Here is a 15,674-nt window from a genome sequence, read left to right on the forward strand (position 1 = left end):
GGGTGGCTATTGTAGTAATGTGGGAAGCACAGCAGCTAATTTGTGCGCAGCGAGCTCCTCAAACATGGCAGTACCACCATGTCTCTCCTAATTTCATGATCATGAAAACTGAATTGGGAAATGTCAGCCTTGACTTTTGTGGTCAATTCTCTGGAATGGGAATTGAATCCAAAAGCTTCTTATATGGTGGTGAAAGTGCTCCTCCCTGACCCACAGCATTCATCCTTTCATAAACCTGAATTGCTTACGGCAATAACCATTTGGGAATATTATTAGTTTGTACATTCATACCCGTGTCTATTTAATGGAAACATTGACTCTTAAACACAGGGGCTTGGTGATGTCACAGGATTATACCAAATACCTGAATGGTAATATCAAACCTTCACTCCGTGGCTAATTATTTTGCTGGAGGAAATGCAGCTGTATTTAAAAGGCCTGCATTGGTACAGTAGCAAAAGTGATGCTCAGATACTTATCACAGTTCCTAATCTAATTGCTCATTAATGTTCCTAATAGAAAGGCAGGCAATTCTCTATGAGTAAGAGAGACTACATACTGTAAACAAACCCTTAACACCAGCATTCTGAGATTGCAATTCCCTTTGGAACATTTTTTCTCTTCTATCTGATAGTGAGTTTAGTCATGTGTGTCACCACTTAGAAGGGATTGAATAGTTTTCTTTGATTCATTCATGGGAAGTGGCATCATCTTGCTGCTTCTTGCCAAGGTAGTAGTTGGCATAGGTGGATCTTTCTTCACTTCACAGCTTCATGCGTACATATTTGCCATCAATTTGCAATGTAATTGGTTTAATAAAAAAATGTGGATCTCTCACATGATATCTGACATCTGATGGTGACCCAATCTTCCCTGAAGGATACTTGTGAGTAAGAATCCCAATTATCTAATGCTGGCGTGCTCATAAGATAGGAAAATGTACAAAGCACATTCACTATTCCTCAATTAAAGGGAATCTGGGCTGTCAGGGGACAAGTAGCTCTCTAACACTGCATGGTATATTAAGTACAACAGATAGTCTTAATGCGAAGTCACATAATTTGTCAATAGACATTATATGTAAAATGCTATACTGAAAATGTGGACGGAGGTTTGACTGGGGAGATATTTAGTTGCACAATGAGCTCGACATCCCCTCCCTCTGAGTTCAATTCTTGCCAGCTTAATAGGATGAAGACTTTCCTGTCTTTTTGCTCAAAGATTCCTTTGGGATGAATTTGGACAATTTCAAATCCAATAGACACAAGTCTACTATGCCATATTGTCTCTAATATGGCATTGGCTGATAATTGCTTTCAGGTCAAACAGTAAACAGAAATTTCCTCCAATAAATTACCAATCTAGTGATGAAAGGGAAAACTGAATATGGTACAGGAAGAGTATTTTTCTCAAGCATGACAGCACACTCTGCAGATTACACAAAAATGATAGAGTGAATGAGCTTATCCTGAAGCTGAAGTGCACATATTTTAACTTGTTCATATATTACTTTTCACAACAATAACAACTTATATTTATAGGTAACTTTTATACATGAGGCATCCAAAGGCATTTCACATGAAAATTATAAAGCAAGATATGATACTGAACCACATAATAATATATTAGAGCAGATTGCCAAGAGTTTGTTTGAAGAGGTGGGTTTTAAAGAATGTCTTAAAGAATGATAATGAGTTCAAGCGATGGAAAGGTTTATGGAGCAACTTCCGGACAGCTAAAGACACAGCCGCTGTGAGTGGTGTGTTTCAACTGGAGATGCTCAAGAGGCATACAGTGACATCAGAGGGTTGTGGGGCTGGAGATCACAAAGAGAGGACATCAGTATATGTCTTAATTGCTAAATACTTTATTTAGTCATAGACTAATAAAAGCTTAAAGCACAGAAGGAGGCCATTTGGCCTAACATGTTTGTGCTGGCTCTTTGAAACCCCAACTATTTGTTGATAATGCTATAATCTTTCACACTCAAGTCCCTGACCAACAACCTTTTACAATTAATTATAGAATTAACTTCCACCATCCCTAAATGACTAGAAAGAAATCTCCCCATGTTCTTTCTCGATTTTTTTGTCAATGATTATAAGTCCTTGATCTGGATCCATGCTCTAGAGGGAACAGTTTTTCTACTTTTTAATCAACATTTATATAAGGAAGTTCCCTGCTCCTGGAAATTAAGGTCCCAGTGATTTTATGTTGTTTCTTAAACCATTCATTGAAATCTTTGGAACCTACAGCAAAGAAGGAGCATATTCATCCATCAGGTCAGGACCAGTCAGTACATAGTCATCCATCCTGACTCTAATTTCCAGTTCTTGGACTGTAATGCTATAAATTTTGATACTTCAAATGTATATTCAGAAGGATGTTTGCCACTATACCCTTTTACGCAGTAAATTCATCATGGAAGGATTTCTCCTTTAATCCCCTCAACCTCCTAACGATTATACTAAATCTATTCCTTTGGTCATAACCAAAGGCAATATCTCCTTCTGAACAACTCTATTTAGACCCCTCAGAATTTTATGCATTTCAAATCTGATGTCAGCATCCTCTGTTGTAAAGTAAATAACCCTGACCTGTCCAACTGTTCCTCAAAATTAAAATTCTCAAGTCTAGACAACACCCTTGTCCATTTATTCTTTTTCGAATCATAGAATCCCTACAGTGTGGAAACATGCCCTTCAGCCCAACAAGTCCACACTGGCCCTCTGAAGAGTTACCCTGACCAATGCACCCAACCTAGGCATCTGTGAAGAGTGTGGGCAATTTAGCATGGCCAATTCACCTAACCTACACGTCTTTGGACTGTCAGAGGAAACCGGAGCACCTGGAGGAAACCCACGCATACATGGGGAGAATGGGCAAACTCCACACAGACAGTCACCCGAGGCTGGAATTGAACCTGGTTCCTGGTGCTGTGAGGCAGCAGTGCTAACCACTGAGCCACCGTAACCACCTCCATCCCCCCCCCCCCCCCTCATTATCTTCCCTAATTACCTTCACACTCATGACTACTCTGTCTTTTGTGTCTCTTATTATCGTCATGGGATCAAATCCCAAGCTTAGCATTGTCAAACTACTACTTGTTTATTTATCTACTTTTTCTTGTACTCTTTCCAGCTTTGGTACAGTCCAGTACTAAAGAAATTGCCATTGATTTGAGGTTGTCAGTAAACTGAAAAAATATTTCAACGCTAAAAGTTCTTGATTTCACATATTGCCCAGGGTCAACACAACATAAAGGATGAACCCAACTTTGAATCAGCAGCTTTGATGGGTGTGGATGTAAGATGGGATTGACTAAATCAAAGTGGTATAAACAACTGTCCTTTGGCACCCGTTTGAATTTGATCATAAACAGTCCACTGAAAATCAGATATTGTTTCTGCTGAAGTTGCAGACTTTTAAAGTTCAATCTTTGTTTTCTACTTTGAAACAGCAACAACAATCCCAACAATCTGCAAGATCTTCACTGTACAATTTCCCAAGGGCCAAGTGCTAAGATACTGTTGCACATCTGCCATTGAAATAAATGACAAAGTTGAGATTTGTTTTGTTTTCCGTTCCCTCCCTCTTTTCTTCTTCCTCCTCCCTTCTGAGTGAGGCTGAGTTAATCTGCTTCCTGGAACCAGCCATTTGCTCCCATTGACCTGTCCAATGTTCCAAACAAGCCCTCAAACACGCTCTCATTTTTCATTATTTATCTTCCGTTCTACTCTTTCCACTCGATACAAAGGGACTTTCCTTTAATTTCCCTGGCCTCTGCTGTGAGTCTCAGATTCTGCCAATTTTGTCATAACTGTGTTATAGCATGAGGGAATTATAAAACAAAAATTGCTCATCATCCCCTATAATTTCATGGCTGAAGTTTTAGCAAGTTGACTTCTATTCAATTTTCTCCTCCCATTTCCTGAAAGCACTGACTCAGGCTGGTATGCATTTCCAACTGTTTGTGGTACTTTATTTAAATAGTTCTTGTATGAAGCTAGAAACTGCTGGAAGCTCTTAAAACAATGAATGGGAGCATCACAACTTGAGCCAGATCCTGCCTGATGTCAGTGACTACAAGAACAAATCCTGCCCAATTTTGTCCTATCCCTAGTTTTTGGGGCATTGAGATCAGTTTCCGGGTACTACAAATGTCCTCAACTGAGTCGAGCCAATTTAGAACGAGAGCTGAATCCTTCTGGGGTCTATACCTCTCTGTAAATGCAGAGAGTGGAACTGCACAATTAACTGGAATTAACAATTAATCACCAACCTGCGACCAGCCTAGAACAGAATTTAGAACACTGAAACCTGATATGATATGCTATTTTCTCCTTTCCTTTTTCTTATGTTTGATTGATGGAGTCCAATAACTGAACATGGATGCAGGGTTTCTTATATTTGATTGTAGGTTTGCAAAAGAAGTTCTGAGTGGACATTATCCAGGTCCAATTATTCAAGGTTCCTAATTCTTTCCAAATGATTTATCCTCTACTATCACAATGTTAACAATTGTATTATTATCAACAATATTTAATATGATCGGTTACACTTCACCATCAAGAATGAAGACTGATCCAAAATACTTGCAAGCCACATTTTTGTCCGATCTTAGGACCAAAAGAGGATTCACTTATTTCCCAGAGGAAAAAAGGAATAGATTAATGCTAGCCCAGCTTGTAAATGGATGGGTTCATGACACTGGTGTCTCAATTTTAATCCTTATACCACGAGATGACAGGTTAACTTTGAACTTAGTTTCGATGATATCAATATTGCCTGGTACTGGTCGATTCAACATGTCATATTAAGTACAGGTCATGGGCTAGGGTTTGCAACTCTTTGGAGTTGATCTGGATTCTCCACCAATTCAAAATTGCTCTCCAAGATACTGTTATGAGGCATGAATTTTAAAAAAACATGCGCTTTTAACTTTCTATGAACACTTCAATTGACTAATCATAAAAACGTTGGAGATGACCAGATGACCAACTGCAGTCAAGTATCATCCAATCAGGTACTCAAGAGGCTGTTTGTTGTCCAATGGGCTGCAGGGAAGCAAGCTAATATAATATTGGATGTGTCAGGCAACCAATGAATGGAGAATGAAGGCTGAACAGTCCTGAAGAAACCTCCAGGAATACATTAAACAAGAATTACTGGCAAACTGAATCCAGACAATACCACAACCAGGAAGGTTACATCATCACCTGAGCAGATTGTCACAGATACACAGATTGACTGCTTGGCATTGTGGCACAACCTTCAGATATTGGTTATTCTGTGCAAATTCAAACAAATAGTCCCCATCCCTTCCTCCAAGGCCCAGCTTTTTGACTCAGCTTGCAGTCAGCCTTCCTAAAATCTCCTGAGCACAGGATGGGTTTCCCTTTCAGTGCAGCACAGTGGCTCAGTCGCTCGTACTGCTGCTTCACTGCATTGGGGCCACAGGTTCAATTCCACCCTCAGGCGACTGTCTGTGTGCATTTTGCACATTCTCCCTGTGTCTGTGTAAGTTTCCTCCAGGTGCTCTGGTTTTGTTTTGCTGTCCAAAGATGTGCAGGTTAAGTGGATTGGCTATGGGAAATACAGGGATAGGGTGGGATGCTTTTTGCAGGATTGGTGTGGACTCAATGGGCTGAAATGTGCTTCCACACAGTAAGAGTTGTATGATTCTATCTTTCTGCAGTGCCTTAGGGCATTCTTTTCCTATGTAAATTGAAGGTGTTGTCTCTTCTGCTGTTTCTCCCTTCTCTAAATTCTTGCTGATGTAACTACTGTCAGAATTACACAGTGTGTGTGGAATTTTCCCATTCTTTTCGAAGTGTGAGGCTGAGTGTGTTCAGTGATGATGAGCATGCCAACTCCATGAATCATCTCATTAAGACCTGACAGACAGCATGGGTGAGTACTGGGCCGTAGAGCAGGTCTTGACACCAATGACCTGGATTGCCTAAAACTGCCATCCAATCAGAAGCAAGTACTTTTTGGTGCATGGCAGGTACATTTTAAAGTCTGTGGATTGAGGCCAACTCCTAGGGGAATCCAAGGACAAGAAAATAAGTATCTTTTATTCTTCGCTTCACAAGATGGGGATTGGGAGAGATGGGCAGAGGTCAGGGCAAAGGTATGGCTTTCGGGGACAACCCATAATCCCCTATCTATGCTTCCATTCTCCCCCCCATTGGGGAATTGGAGGCTCCCCCCTCAACTTAACAGGGGGGTCACCATGGTTTCCCATTTGGGAAACTAGTCACCTTTCCCACCCGCCAGGTAAGCTGGAGATAGAGGGAGTGACACTATCCTTAGATGGCCACTAATGCACCACTTGAGGATTTTAATTTCTGGCAAGTTAAGAAAATCCTCCATGGACTGATCCAGGGAGGTGAAAAAAATTCATGGTTAGTTTCATCTTCACTTCCCTGCCTGAGTACAGGTCTATCCCGATGGTAGGGTAAGGAAGCAGATCCCAAAGCCATCCCAAATGGGACAGGGATGGAATCATGTGCTATTGGCACCAATCTGATCCAGACTAACCATCCAGCAAACCAACATCTCCCTTCTCCTAACCATGTTTCCTGTGGAACATGCACTTTAACCTGCATGCTGAGGCCTAGAGCTATGGATAGGAGCTCTGTTTCTCTATCCATCATATGGAACCTCTACCTTCCACTCTTACCACCTGGCATATGTTGGAGGAAATTACAAGTTAAAACTCAACCTTTTCTGCCAGATTATGAACATATCAGTTGGTGGTGTCCTGGCTTCTGAGTAAGAAGGTCCATGTCCAAGACCCCAGGATGTGACTGACACTTTCTATTCCTTGAAAAGATAAAACGAGCAACTATTTTTTTCTGCTAAATATCTCAACCTACTATTAAATTAACAAAATCATAATAATTTTCAATATCCCTTAAGTCCATTGTTTCTACAAAGCTATAGCCTGGGCAGTGAAACACGTCATGTATTTTGTGCTATACCAAGAGTATAATTTCAGTTGGTCACATTCTGTGTGTAATTATGTATCTGGTAGATCCTCTTCCAAGCCACTGATGTCTAATTAACCTCATGTGAGTGACCCAAAGTGAGACACTGATAGTTAGAGCGTAGGGACAGAATGTGCACACCCTCTGGGAAAATAAACACACTCATTACATGGCTAGAATTTAGAACCTTTACCATTCACATACTTTTAAGGAAATATTTTGTATTGATTCTTCAGAAATGGCAGAAACAACTCAGGTGAGCTGTTAACTAGAAGCCAAATTTAGCTACCTCCGATGTTGAAAACCTTGAATAATAAACAGGTCTTTGGAATCAGTAATAAATTATCTCATTAGAGCAAAGATGGATAAGGGGGCATTTAATAGAGATGTTCAAATTTATTTCCTCAATCAAACCCTCAAAGAGAAACTGTTTTCACTGGTAAAAGGCTGAGGTTCGGAACTGGAGAGCAGAGATTTAAGTTAATTGGCAAAAGAGCCAGAGGATTGACAGGGGCACTTTTGTTTGCACAGTGAGATGTTGTGATCTAGAATGAGCTGCTTGGAGAGTTAGTGGAAGCAGGTTCAATAATAACTTCCAAAAGTGGAATGGCTGTGAGGAAGCGAAGAAGCGTAGGACTAATTGGAAAGCACTTTCCAAGATGTTACTGAGGCTGAATGAGCTCTGATAAACAAGTGCCTTGATTAGACACTCATATATGTTCTATATGTATTAGATGGGTTTTGAAGCAAGTGTCAGCATTTACTAGTAAAACCTTTCCCTTAATTAATCTTAGACGAATATATATTGCTTTCCTGTTGAAATTTGTTTTGATGCCTGAAATTCTAGTGACCTGTTTGTAACCATCGTGAGTCATAACCCATAGCAATTGCATTATATCTGGAGTACCTCTGGTTCTAGGGACTGTGTCTCAGGTAAGTGATATTGACCTTGAATGGGATGTAGTGAATGCAGAATGATATACTGGGGATGTAATTGTTCAATTATGAGCACAAGTTGTAAGGACTAGGTTTGTAGATAATTTAATAAAGCTGTTCAGGCATATTATGACATACTTGTGGAGGTAGGGATTAGATTACTAATCTAATTAGATTAGATTACTTACAGTGTGGAAACAGGCCCTTCGGCCCAACAAGTCCACACCGACCCGCCGAAGCGCAACCCACCCAAACCCATTCCCCTACATTTACCCCTGCACCTAACACTATGGGCAATTTAGCATGGCCAATTCACCTGACCTGCACATTTTTGGACTGTGGGAGGAAACCGGAGCACCCGGAGGAAACCCACGCAGACACGGGGAGAATGTGCAAACTCCACATAGTCAGTCGCCTGAGACGGGAATTGAACCCGGGTCTCTGGCGCTGTGAGGCAGCAGTGCTAACCACTGTGTCACCGTGCCGCACCACAAGAGCCCCTAGATTGGGTTTGTATGCCCTTGCCTATAGGAAGTAATCTAATTGAAGTGATTAAGATGTTTAAAGAATTTGATTGGGTAGACAGAAAGAAACTACTTTCTCCCATGGAAAAAGACCAGGTCAAGGGAGCAGAGCTTAAGTTAGAGCTATGCTATTAACAGGCTGTGTTTCCTCACCCAAAGGGTCATGGAAATCTGGAACTATTTCAACCCCCATGCCCCCTGCACCACTCCACCACTTCCTCAAAAAAAACCTATTGCAGCCAAAACATTTCAAGTTGAGATTGACTGTGTGCAGGCAAGTTGTGGAGAAATCAAATTAATAACACAGGTCTTTTGTTTAAATGATTAGGAAGGCATAAAGGATGCTTTCCTTTATCAGCCGAGGCTTAGAAAACAAGAACAGGGAGGTTATGCTGGAATGACACAAAACTCTAGTTCGGCCACAGCCAGAGTACTGAGTGCTGTTCTGATTACCACATTACAGGAAGGAAGTAATTGCATTGAGGATGCCTGGGCTGGAGGGACTGAGCTTTGAGAAAGATTGGATAGGCGGGAGTTGTTTTTCTTGGAGCTGTAAAGGTTGAGAGGAGGCCTGAAAGAGGTGCATAAATTTATGAGGGACATCAATAGCAAAGATAGGAAGGCACTTTTTTTTCCTCATTGGTGGAGGGGCCAATAACCAGGAGACACAGATTTAAGGATAAGATGAGGAAGACTAAGAGGAAGGCAAAATATATAATTTTTTACCCAGATGATGAAAGCCAGGAGCTCATGGCCTGAAAGGTCATGTGAGTCCGAAATTCTTGCAACATTTAGGCAGTATTTAGATTCACTCGCATTGCCACAGCCACCAGGACTATGGGCCAAGAGCTGGATAATGGGATTAGTGTAGCCTTTGTTGACTGGTACAGACATGATGGGCTGAATGGCTACATTTTGTGCTGTAAACATCTATGAGTTGAATGGTGGAACATGCTCAAGTGGCTGAGTGGCCTCATCCTGTGCGTGTGGACAGCTTTCACCTGGTGGCAAGTGCACGTAAAATGCAATAATTCTGTCAATGGCAGGTATCTCACTGTTCCTTGCCACTTCCCTGACTGAAGGGTTCTCTCTGCTCTGGTACCCGTTTTCACTTCTATCATTTATTTTGAAATATCCAATTTTTTGATGATTCTGATTTAGATCAAGAAAGAGGGATTTCTCTGAATGTCTGTCCCGAGAAAACAGATCCTAATTCATTTAGAGGGCTATACCCGTCATGACATTCCAGTTCCACAAGACACATTTGTAGCGGAGGAGGTGAGGATACCTTTGATGTCCTGCTGAGTTTCATTTCCTTCTATCACCATAAAGAAACAAGAAGCACGTTAAAATGACGAAAGCTTCCAGGAAGGCAAAAAACAAAAATTCAACAGCGGGCATCAGAATCAATATTGTTAATCAAACCACAGGAACAATGTGCAAATCAGTAAGTGGAACATTAGATCACACGCCGTCATCTACTATTTTAATAGATATTCATCTGTAACTACAATATACACTTGGACTAAGGAGATGGGACTGTAGTTTGCTAATGCCTGCAAGACTCAATGCTCATTAAGAATTTGGGATTGGTATACAATGTGGGAGGATCTGATGATCTTGGTCAGAGACATCAGGGACTTGCTAGCATGTTGTTAAAATCCTTTTGTGTGTGATGTTGGCGGAGTTAATACTGTCCAGAAGCCCACATAATCAGTAATGGTTCTCAGTCTAAATTAAATTTGACAGAGTAGAAGAGCACTTAGCGTTCTAAGAACATAAGAAATAGGATCAGGAATAGGTCATCTGGACCTTGCTCCGCCATTCAATAGATTCATGGTGGATCGCCTTGTGGACTCAGCTCTGTTTCTCCACTATAAAGGAAATAAGGGTCATGGTGAGCAGGTGGCTAAGTGGAGCTGAGTTCCCGAAAAGATCAGCCATGATCTTATTGAATGGTGGAGCAGGTTTGATGGGCCAATTGGCCTACTCCTGCTCCTATTTCTTATGTTCTTAGGAAGCTTTTGATCATGATAAGTGTTGTGTTGCTGATTGTGGTCCCCTCTTGCCATAAACTTTGCCAGTTAGCATGTAGTCAAGCAGTCAATGCTGACACTTTGAGTTGATGGAGAACAAGCAAGCACTTTGTCAAGCTAAAAAATCACACATGAATATTTTCACACGGCAATGTTAGTGACAGCATGTTAATAATGGCAGAGATATTAACCACCAACCACATTTTCCCATCCTTTCACACCCATCAATGGGATAAACCTTAAGACATTAGGCGACACATTTCCATCAGCAGCTTTTGTTGCTGTTTTAACAACAGGACATGAGTTTGAGTGGTTTGTGGGACATCTCGAAAAGGCAGGGCCCTTCATTAACATATTTAAATTGAGCACCAGTGGCGTAATTAGGAACCTGATCTAAATTTAACAGTCACCAACTCGTTTACCTAGGGACTCAGAATACCCAGAATGGAACTGCAGGAGTGGTGCGAAATAGAGGGGGATCAGTCCATGGAGGGATTTAAAACCACAAATAAAGTTCAGATTTTGTTGTAGTTAAAGGACATTCTGGGGACTGGAATTAACATGGATCTAGTAATTCTTCTTTTGGGGCTGACAAACTTGCCCTTTCTGGGGGAACATGGGAAGAGACTGTGTAATATCCTTACCCATTGTGCGAGGAAGAACATTTTACTAAATTGGACATCAGAAAAACCATCAGGTCTTATGGGGTGGTGTAAGCTAGTGATGGAGCATCTCCCCCAAGATTTCCTCACAAATATGGTGCACCACAAAATGGAACAATTTTATTGGACTTGGCATCCATTTTTAAATTATATTGAAACTGACCTGGCGGCAATATTAGTCAGGGCTGTGGTACAGCCGTAGGAATCTTTATGGGCACCTGTGGGACCCGGGGAGGAGGAGACTGGAAGGAAAAGAATATGGATACTGTAGGGGTACTCCCAGGGATGGGACCCTCAGTGGAAGTGTGATGAGTAAGAGAATAAAGTAGTAAGACATTATCTAATTTAAGTAACTTGAATGTAATTTAAGCTACTATTTAGTCAATATGTTTGTAGTTTAGTTTTAGTTAAGTAGATAGGTTTGTTTTGGTAGAATAGTGGGTTGTTTAGTAACAATGGTACTATGTTACGGCCTTGTTCTTTGTACTTTTTTTTCTGTTTTGATGGTTTTTTTTTCTTTATATATAAATATTTTGTAAAAGATTTTAAAAAGCTTTTCAATAAAAATATTTATAAAAAAAGATTTTATTGTAGATCAGGGATGTGGAATAGAAACATAAAAGTGGGCATGCAAAATTGTACATAAATAATGTTTGTAGTAGTAAGGATAATTCGAGGCTGGATATGAAATTTTTGACAGTTCGAACACTTCATAGAATCCCTCAATGTAGAAAGAGGCCATTTGGCCCACCAAGTCTGCATCAACTCTCCAAAGAGCATCTTACTCAATCCCTGCACTTACCATGGCTAATCCGTCTAACCTACATGTTCCTGAAGACTATGGAAAAATTTAGCATAACCAATCCACCTAACCTGCACATCTTTGGTCTGTGGGAGGAAATCAGAGCAGCTGACCCACACAGATATGGGGAGAACACGCAAATTCTACCCAAGGCTGGAATCAAACCCGTGTCCCTGGTGCTAAGGGGCAGTAGTGCTAACCACTGATCCACTCTGCCACCCAAACATGTATTTTATTTTTATTCTTTCATAGGATATAGACTTTGCTGGCCAGGCCAGCAATTGTTGCCTAAACCTAATTACCTTTGAATTGAATGGTTTGCTTTGCAATTTCAGAGTGTAGTTTAGAGTTAATCAACATTGTTGTGGGTCTGGAGTCACATATAAGCAACACCATACAAGGATGGCAGATTTCTTTCCCTGAAGGATTTTAGTGAGTCAAATGAATTTTTAAAAGAATTGATGATAGTTAGTATGGTCAACATTACTGACTCCAGCTTTATATTCCAGAGTTATTAATTAATTAAAATTCACCAGTAGTGGTGGTGGGATTTGCGCCAATGTTTTCAAAACATTAGCGTGGGTACTTGGATTACTAGTCTGGTAACGTTACCCCTATACCACATCTTCCCTTAAACCTTTGTGCAGTTTTTTTTCCACTCTGAAGGGGCAGATGCCTAAGATATAGGGAAAAAGAGGCTGAGGAGCAAGGATTAACATGTAGACAAATAGCTGGTTGGATGCACCCCTGGACCCACTTTCTTTATAACCGAATGTAGCTCAGATTCTGCTTTCAGGGTATTAAAATTTTAATCCTCTGTCTGACCTCAAACCATAGCTGTATCATGGTTAAAACTTCCTCACAGTGGGTCTATTGTTCCAACTGCCTCTCCACTTGTACCAGTTATCCAACATGAGGCACATGCTTTCCTAGTTGCAGATGTGGAGGAGGTCACTGACAGGGTGATTATCGTAATTGTCAATGGTGAAAGCTTTGGGGTTAAGCTGCCAGAGATTAATGTTGCTGTGACTGTCAAAAATTAAGATGTAGCAGGAATATCAGAACTGCTGCAGAACACAGCCATGATTACAACAAGCAGATTTAACATTTCAATTTGAGTTTGATTTATTGTTGTCACATATACCAAGATACAATGAAAAGTTGTTTTGCATGCTCTGCAGGCAGATTGTATAATACAACGAGCATCAGGGTAACAGAACAGAATGCAGAATACAATGTTACAGCTGCAGAGAAGGTGCAGAGACACAGATCAGAATTAATGTCTAAGAGATCCAAAATAGTAAGAATTTTCAGTAATGGGCCAATGAGTGGTGCCTGACAGTCAAAGTACAACCAGTGGAAAATGAGAACTTGCATTGTGAGCTATTCTGATTAGTTATTTTAAGATGAACCTGAAGGTATAACTGGCCAAGTCAGTGAGAAGGGTCAGCTCAATATGAAGATTAAGAACTGTACATTAGTGATTACTTTAATGGAGGCTTAAATCACAAGATAATTACAGATGAGGCACATTCGGCCTCTCTTAATTTACTAATCCGGAACTGTTTCTAGTATTCCCCCACTGTAAATCCAATTCTTTTTTAAAATGCGTCCAGGATTTTGGCTTGCCCCTATTGGGAAGTTTTACCTCACATTGATTAATGCTCATGTGAAGAAGATGCTGCTGAAATTCAGGTTGCATCCCTTGGTTCTTTAATAAAACAGAAAATGCTGGGGAACTCAGCAGGTCTGGCAACATCAAGTCTGGTGTGCTTCTTCTTTTGAACTGAGTTCTGAAGTAGACTCAAAATGTTAACTTTGTTTTTGTCTGTCCATGTATGCTGGGTCAAGAGTGTGTTGCTGGAAAGGCACAGCAGGTCAGGTAGCATCCGAGGAGCAGGAGAATCGACGTTTCAGGCCAGGGCCTTTTATCAGGAGTCAAATTCCTAATGAAGGGCTCTGGCCCGAAATGTCGATTCTCCTGTTCCTCGGATGCTGCCTGACCTACTGTATTTATCCAGCACCACACTCTCGACTCTGATCTCCAGCATCTGCAGACCTCACTTTGTCCATGGATACTGCCAAACAAGCTGAATTTCTCCTGCATGCTCAGTTTTTGTTTTAGATCTTCAGCATTAGCAATATTTTGCTTTAGCTTCCTTTAATTTTATGATACTGAGTGTTGCTATTCCAAAGGGCTGCACCTTTCGGAACGTTTTCTCTTCCCAAAGATTGCCATCTAATTATTGGACTAAATGACCCATTTACTGACATATGGTTAGGTACCTAAGATTCAATGCAACAGATTAGCACATTCAGCCACATTGTGTATTTATTTCCTCAATGCTTTCTTTTCAGAGATAATTTTAAGAAAGCATTGAAATGTGTCCCATGCTTACATCCCATTACTTGAGAAGATTGCAATATCCATTAAAGACTTCTGACTAAATTCATCATTGAAACAGTGAAATATTTCATGTCATTGTGAAATCATCTGTTTTCCCTAAATTGCTTTACTGAATACTATTCCTCTGTCAAAGAGAAGGCAAAGTGATGACTTGATGGAGCTCATTATAATTTTGCAGGGGTCCAAAATAGACTGGAGCCACAGAGATGTTTCCACCTCAGAGGGAATCTCAGACTACATGCTACAAAAGGTTAATCACTACTAAACTCAATAAGAAATTCAGAAGAAACTTCAACATCCAGAGAATGGTGAGAATATGGAACTTGCTACTACTGGGATTGGTCGAAGTGATTGTCTTTGATGTACTTAAGGTGAACTAGATAATGCCATGAGGAGAAAGGAATAGAAAGATGCCCTCATAAGATTGGATGATGTAGGTTAGAGAAGGCTTGTATGGAGCAATTAGACCAAAGATTATTGTGTCTCTGTCCTGTGAATTGAATATAATTATTTTATTTTCGGTGGTCAGGTAACTGTTCTTATGCATCCCTAGCTCATGATGTACTTGACCTGATCTTACATACACCCAGAGCAATTACTCTGTGCTTTTAAACTTTTTCAGAAGCAACATATTTGTGGACGATACAGAAAATGGTGTCGGGTGGAACACATTAACTTCTATAATAAAGGCATTTTCCACAATGAATACGCAAGAATATGAACAACACATCTCCGGTCATGCATAAACTATACAACTCCAGACTGTTAATGGCCTCCCTTGCAAATTGCACATCAACATAGCAGGTGACAGCAAACACAATAAGTATAGGAACTGCATGACAGTCCTCTTAGGGAGTCCAAGTTACTTTGGCAATAAGCACTTTTCCATGCATGTTGTATTCCAGAATTGTGGGTAGTGATGGTAGAAGCTCCAACTTCTAGGAATCTCTCCTGCTTTTACCAGCTGTCATTGAGGTGCTTTGGTGGGATGTACAGGTTGATATTGAAGCTTCTCAACCCCTGTAAGTAATGCATCATCCCCATAAAATCCTGGAATGGATTTGCACCCAGAGCTCCAGCACAAAGACAGTAGCCCTACCCCTGTGCCTCCAATTTATAAGAGCTGTAGCAGCCTTTAGCAAAAACCTCTTACTGAGAGGAGCCCCTGTAATGACAAAAATGCCTCTTTCATCCAATTCTTTCTACGATATTTCCATAAAGTAGGTTTTAGTGAAAAAAATGACCATCTATTAAGAAGTCTCTCAATAAGTTGTTCTCACAGTTATTAGTAGCACCACTCACAACACACATG

The 15,674-nt window shown here is 40.6% G+C and overlaps 1 protein-coding gene across 3 annotated transcripts in view; it reads right to left on the bottom strand.

Annotated features, from left to right (window-relative positions):
• Positions 1-15,674, bottom strand: part of musk (muscle, skeletal, receptor tyrosine kinase) — a 180,414-nt gene that overhangs the window by 128,315 nt on the left and 36,425 nt on the right. The window contains exon 7 of one of the 3 annotated variants that reach the window (XM_043716187.1): positions 9,744-9,773. The exons of the other annotated variants lie outside the window; for them this stretch is intronic. Within the exon in view, the coding sequence (XP_043572122.1) occupies positions 9,744-9,773 (30 nt within the window). The remainder of the gene's footprint in view (positions 1-9,743; positions 9,774-15,674) is intronic. 3 annotated transcript variants of the gene reach the window in all.

Source organism: Chiloscyllium plagiosum, chromosome 2 (assembly GCF_004010195.1).
Source record: "Chiloscyllium plagiosum isolate BGI_BamShark_2017 chromosome 2, ASM401019v2, whole genome shotgun sequence".
NCBI classification, from domain to species: Eukaryota; Metazoa; Chordata; class Chondrichthyes; order Orectolobiformes; family Hemiscylliidae; genus Chiloscyllium; species Chiloscyllium plagiosum.